This window comes from Mustela erminea, chromosome 18 (genome assembly GCF_009829155.1).
Source record: "Mustela erminea isolate mMusErm1 chromosome 18, mMusErm1.Pri, whole genome shotgun sequence".
NCBI classification, from domain to species: Eukaryota; Metazoa; Chordata; class Mammalia; order Carnivora; family Mustelidae; genus Mustela; species Mustela erminea.
In genome coordinates this window covers 58578308-58584307 of record NC_045631.1, presented here as the reverse complement: position 1 = coordinate 58584307, position 6000 = coordinate 58578308, and the positions used below count along the sequence as shown (strand labels likewise).

The 6000-nt window shown below is 59.6% G+C and overlaps 1 protein-coding gene across 4 annotated transcripts in view; it reads left to right on the top strand.

Annotated features, from left to right (window-relative positions):
- Positions 1–4598: 4598 nt before the first annotated feature.
- DNAH17 (dynein axonemal heavy chain 17) overlaps positions 4599–6000 on the top strand; it is a 92566-nt gene continuing 91164 nt past the window's right edge. For all 4 annotated transcript variants that reach the window (XM_032321863.1, XM_032321862.1, XM_032321864.1 and 1 more), the window contains exons 1-2: positions 4599–4706; positions 5002–5512. In XM_032321863.1, coding sequence (XP_032177754.1) covers positions 5168–5512 — 345 coding nt within the window. In that variant the 5' untranslated portion in view covers positions 4599–4706; positions 5002–5167. The remainder of the gene's footprint in view (positions 4707–5001; positions 5513–6000) is intronic.

Below are 6000 nucleotides of genomic sequence, written 5' to 3'. Positions count from 1 at the left end.
GGCACTGTCCCTGGCCAGCCCCGATGAACACAGAGACACTGGCGGGAGGACACCGCGGAGGTCCCCGTGAGGACGCAATGGTGTGCGGGACACCGAGATGTGGTGCGGATTCTCCAGGTGCACGACTTCCGTCTTGAATAAGCCCATTGTGGTGTGTGCAATACAGCCGCCGGGCGACCTCACCAACGGGCTGCTTGAGGGACCCGCCTCCGCTCTCTGGAACCCTGACTCCACTCATATGCCCCAAGGCAGCCAGCGGAGAACCACCCCGCAGCCCCAGACACCCCACCTTTGGGCCCTACTAAAGGGAGGCCCAGGTTCCCGCGCCCTCCATCCGCTGTGACCCTGCTGCGTGGCCCGGGCATTCCACGCTCCCTCCAGGACGAGCAAGTGATGAACCCTGTCCCTCAAAGTGCCCTGATGGGGTCCAGCCAGAGCCACAGGGTTGGTGGGCGGCGCCTTCTATCTGCAGCCCCGCGGATCTCCTCCTTCTGTTCCCCCAAGGCCAGAACCCCTCACGAGGCCGTGACTCTTTTCTTGACCAAACTGAGGTTAGGTCCCGCTGAGCCTTCCCCTGCACAGGCTGGGTGTTGGGTCAGGTTCTAAGTCAGTCTGCCCAAGCCCGTCTGAGGAAGCATCCGGCTCAGCCACCCCCCCCACCCCCCTCGGTATCTGAGGACGGTCCCCGTCCCCCACCTGTGTTGTCCCAGTCCTTGGCTGTGGCTAGCTAGAACCCGTCCCCTGCAGCTGTCTTGCCTGTGTTTGGGGTTGGTCTGGTTTCTTCTGCGTCATAACAGCACCGATGAGTCGGTCTCTCTGGTCTTGGACTAGAGTCAGCTCTGCTTCTCTTGGGCCCACCCCCGTGAGGCATGTCTGCCATCCGCCTGCTTCCTCGGGGGGCACCCCACACCGCCCACGTCCCCCTGGGTGGGGAGAGGGAGACGAGGCAGGGCAGCGCTCACACTGACCCGCCCTGCTCCCAGCCAGGACCGCTTGCACCCCACACCCTTTCGTGCTCTGCTGGGGCCTCAGCCCCAGGGCTTGCCAGGCAGAGAGCCCAAAAGCTGGAGAAGGCGCACAGGCCTCCAGCGCCGAGCTTGCTGTGACCGTTGGAAACCTCACAGGCCGGGGACATCCCTCTGGCCACACTGTCCTCCCCACGGAGGAAGCAGAGTACCCTGCAGGGCCAGCCCCGGCGAACAGGGCTCTGCCCTCCCTTTCCGCCCAGCCCCGGGGCAAGGTCGTGTCTGGGCAGCAGGACAAAGGCTGACTGTCGTCCCCGTCCCCTCTGCCAGGACCCGGGCATGAGGACGTGTCAGGGCCAGAGCAGACAGAGGGAGGCTGTGGGGCGGGGAGGGCTGGCCCGGGCCTCCTGCTGTCCGCAAGTGTCCCCAGCAGGGGGAGATGGTCCTGCATTTGTGCATAGCGACGGGCGACGGTGCACAGGTTTTCCGAGTCAGCGGGGCAGGGAGGACGTGCTCCCAGGGGAGAGGCTGGGTAAGTAGAGGCTGGGCTTTACACGGCGCGGCCTCTGACTGTCGGGGTGAAGGAAGTGAGGGAATGGCCGTCTCGCTGGTGGCCCTGCAGGAGGGAGAGGATTGCCCTTGGCCTTCCTTGCTCTGTTCCAAGGGCACTTGCCAGCCCGGAAGCTTCACTCGGTGCCCTGGCCACTCCCAAAGGGCCCGCTATTCCCGCTGCAACGTGGACAGTGTGTCCATCTCGAGAGCTGGTTGAACCTCCTAGAGAATGGGTCCTCCTGTGTCTTCTGTGCGCAGGCAGGACCTCCGGTGTGACCCACCAGGAGCTCCAGGTCACCCACGCGTCCCTCCTTCACAGCAGGCACAGCACCCACCCTGCAGCCCAGGGCGGGGGTTCGAGGGCGAGGGGGACAGCTCCCTGAACCCCTTGCACATCCACGATTTCAGCAGGAGACATTTGATCTTTGTGTCTCAGGGACACAGACCCCAGGGAAGCACAATCGTATGGACACCAGTCCGCCTAGACCTGGATCTAGCGCTTCACACAACCGATGGGTCGCCAAGGGAAGAAGGGCACCGCGAATACTGGGTTGGATGGCGTTCAACAGACCTCCTTGCAGCGGGACTTCTCAGAGCCTTTGTTCCCTCAGTGATACTTACAGAAGACCTGCCGGGGCCCAGACACAGTGCCACGTGCTGCAAGGGCAGGGCTCATCCAGAGGGCTGGGTGATGGGAACTCCTGTCTCGACGGCTTCGGTGGCTCCGGGAGCCGTACACGAGCTCCTTCCCTGACAGCTAATGATGTGAATACCTGTTCATGTGCTTACAGGCCATTTGTGTGTCTTGGAGAAAAGTTGATCTATGCCCTTTGCCCATTTCGCATTATATTGTTTGTATTTTTATTATTATTATTACTTTTACAGATTTTATTTATTCAGAGAGAGAGCATGAGCGGGGGTGGGGGAAGGGCAGAGGTAGAGGGAGAAGCAGACTCCCCGCTGAGCAGGGAGTCCAATGCGGGCTCGATCCCGGGACCCTGAGACCATGAGTCCTGACCTGAGCCAAAGGCAGACGATTAACCAACGGAGCCACCCAGGCGCCCCGGTGTTCCTATATTGCGTTACGAGTTACTATGTATTCTGAGTACCAGTCCCCTGTCAGTTAGAAAACGTGAAAATACTTGCCCCCATTCTGTGGGTGGTCTTCTCACTTTTTTTATAGTGCCCCTTGAAGCCCCCCGATTTTTAATTTCCATGATGCCCCACTTACCCATTATTTTCTTCGATCTCGTGCTTTCGGTGTCCTGTCTTAAGAAACCACTGCTTCGGGGCGCCTGGGGCGCTCAGTCACTACGCATCTGCCTTTGGCTGGGGTCATGATCCCAGGGTCCTGGGATCAAGCCCCACATCGGGCTCCCTGCTCGGTGGAGAGTCTGCTTCTCCCTCTCCCGCTGCCCCTGCTTGTGCTCCCCCTCTCACTGTGTCTCTCTCTGTCAAGTAATAAATACAATCTTTAAAAAAAGAAAGAAAGAAAGAAACTGTTGCTTGCTCCAAGGTTGTGGAAATCTACTTGTTGGTCTTATTGGGAGGGTTTTCTGGTTGCGGCTCTCACGGGTCTTCAGTCCAGTTTTAGTTAATTTTTGTAGGTGGCGTGAGGTAGGGGTGAGTGTGGGCATCCGCTTGTCCCAGCGCCATCTCTTGGAAAGCCTGCTCTGGCCCCGCTGGACCGGCCTGGGACCCCCGTCTCACACCAGCTGCCCATAACTGTGGTGACTCCTGGGCCCTCCGTTCCGGTCCAGGGATCGGGACGCCCAGCCCCGCGCCAGCAGCTCTCCGTCCGGACTCCCGCGGTCTGATGGGAGGTGCTGAGCTCGGGAAGCGTCGGGAAGCGTGAGCCCTCCAATCTCGTTCTTCTTCAAGATCGTTTTGGCTCTCCTTGGGAGGACCGGCATTCCCGTCTCCGCAGGGAAGGGGGCTGGGATGTCGGCTGGGACTTCGCTGACTCTGGATCGGTCACAGGTAAGTCTCAGGAGCCTCATCATCTTAACCAGAGGACGTCGTCGGAGCTGTGAACGTGGGATGCCCTTTCATGCTCCCACGGCTTCCATTTCTTTCAGCGACGTTTCGTGGTCTTCAGCTTGCAAGTGCCGCGCTTCCTTTTAAAATTTAATCCTAAGTAGGTCACCTGTGGGGTTCAGTTGGTTAAGCGACGGCCTTCGGCTCAGGTCATGATCCTGGAGTCCCAGGATCGAATCCCACATCAGGGTCCCTGCTCGGCGGGGAGCCTGCTTCTCCCGCTGACCTCTCTCCTCTCGCGCTCTCCCTCTCCCTCTCCCTCAAATAAATAAATAAAATACTAAAAAATAAAATAAAAATAGAAAATAAACTTAAAATTCAACCCTAAGTATTTTATTCTTTCTGATGCCCGTATAAATGAAATCGTGAGCAGAATCGTTCTGATGTTATTGTAAGTGGAAATTGTTTTCTGAATTTCGTTACCGGTTGCAGTGAGTATTAGTGTGGGGTAAGTCGGATGCATGTTACAACGTCTCCGTGCCTGTAAAGAGAAACATAAAAGATGTATGATAACCAAGGTAACGAGAGGGGACGAAATAATAATAATTGTATAAATCAGAAGCAGGCGAGAAAGGAGAACTCGGTAAGATAATAGACGTAAATCCCAGCGCGTGTGGGTCACAGGAATTGGAAGTGGACTGAACGCTCCAGTTCAAAGGCAAAAAGATGGTTCAACTGAGTTTAAAAAATATTACAGTCGAGGGCACCTGGGTGGCTCCGTCGGTGAAGCGTCTGCCTTCGGCTCCGGTCGTGGTCCCAGGGTCCTGGATGGAGCCCCGCATCGGGCTCCCAGCTCAGCAGAGAATCTGCCTCCCCCTCTGCCTCTCCCCCCGTTCATGCTCACGGGCTCTGGCTCTCTCTCAAATAAATAAGTAAAATCTTTAAAAATAATAATAATAAAATTAAATTTAAAAATATTACAGTCCGAGAGCCTCCCCACTGCGGCGGGCCGCGGAGCCTTGCTTGCTTGCCGCACCCCCACAGGTCCCTCAGGTCCCGAGGGGAAGGTTCTAGAAGCCCCAGGTGCTGAGAGGACCCACGGAAGTTGGCAGTTGGAGCCCCTTCAGGAAAGGGAGCCATTTTCCTTCCCGGTCTGGGCAGGAGCTGCCTGTCCGTTGGCCCTGCCGACGACTGAAACAGCGTCTACAGCGGGTGAGCCTTTCCCCGTGGGAGGGGAGATCCTTCTGGGCTCTGCCCGTGCCCCGGGGGTGTGCGCCGCCTTCCCCGGGACCCTTCAACCTGACGCTGCTCTTGTCTGGCCTCCCCCCGCGCCCTACCCGGGGACCCCCTGGCTGCGACCGTCTCCTGGCCTCCCTTCTCCCCAGCTTTCCCCGCTCTTAACTTCCCGGTCACCTCTCACGCGAGCACACGCCACCACTCGCCCCAGGGCCACGACGGTCCAGCCAGGGCAGACAGCCAGGACCCCCATGTCCCTCCCTGCCCCCAGCCCACGCCCAGCGGAAGAGCAGCCATTCGAAGGGGACCCCGTCGCCTGGCTTGGTCGGGTCAGAGGCTTCGAGTGGCTCCGGAGACGGGCAGGGAGTGAGCCCCCCGGACGCGGGCTGCGTCAGCGTCTCTGGGCACCGGGCAGCTGACCGCGCTGTAAGGCCACAATGACCATCACGCCGGATGTGAGGCTGGAGTACTTAGAGGGCATTGCGTCCCTCATTCTGAAGTTCAAGCCGGACAAGTGGAGCAAGCTGATCGGGGCCGAGGAGAACATGGCCTTATTCACCGAGTTCTTCGAGAAGCCGGACGTCCTGGTTCTGGTGCTGACGCTCAGTCCCGCCGGCATGATCGTCCCCTGCCTGGGCTTCCCCGCCTCCCTCAAGTCCAAGGGGGTCTACTTCATCAAGAAGGGACGGGAGAACATCAGTAAGAACACCTACAAGGACCAGCTCATCTACGGGGACATAAGCCCGGCGCCCGTGGAACAGCTGATCGCCGTCGTGGAGGAGGTGGGTGCCCGGGGGGCGGCCGTGCTGGGGAACCATCTCTGTTCCTCGCCCCGTCGGTGAGTGGCCTAGAGCCCTGCAGCCCACGGGCCAGCAGCGTTGGGCTCCCTGGAAGCGGGTCAGAGGCCCTAGTGTGCAGACACACCGCATTCGACCAGACCGGCAGGCGGTGCTGTGCCCCCGAGGGCTGAGAAGCCCCAGCCAGTGCCGAGACTAAGCACGGTCTCCTTAGGAGCTCAGAGTGCCCCAGGCACGGCCCCTGCCCGCAGCGCCAGAGGGTGGGAGTCGCTTGGTTCCGGTAGATGGGTTCCCCAGCTCTGAGACTTAGAGTGAGGACTCCGGCCAGCCTGCCCTCGCATTGGGAAGAGGAGCCTGGCCGGCCTGGAGCGGGAGGGCTCGGGCATCCGTGTGAGTCTGCTGGGGCTGCTGCGACAAGGGACCACAGTCCTGGGGGTGGAGGTCCCAGACCCAGGCGAGGGCAGGGCCCGTTC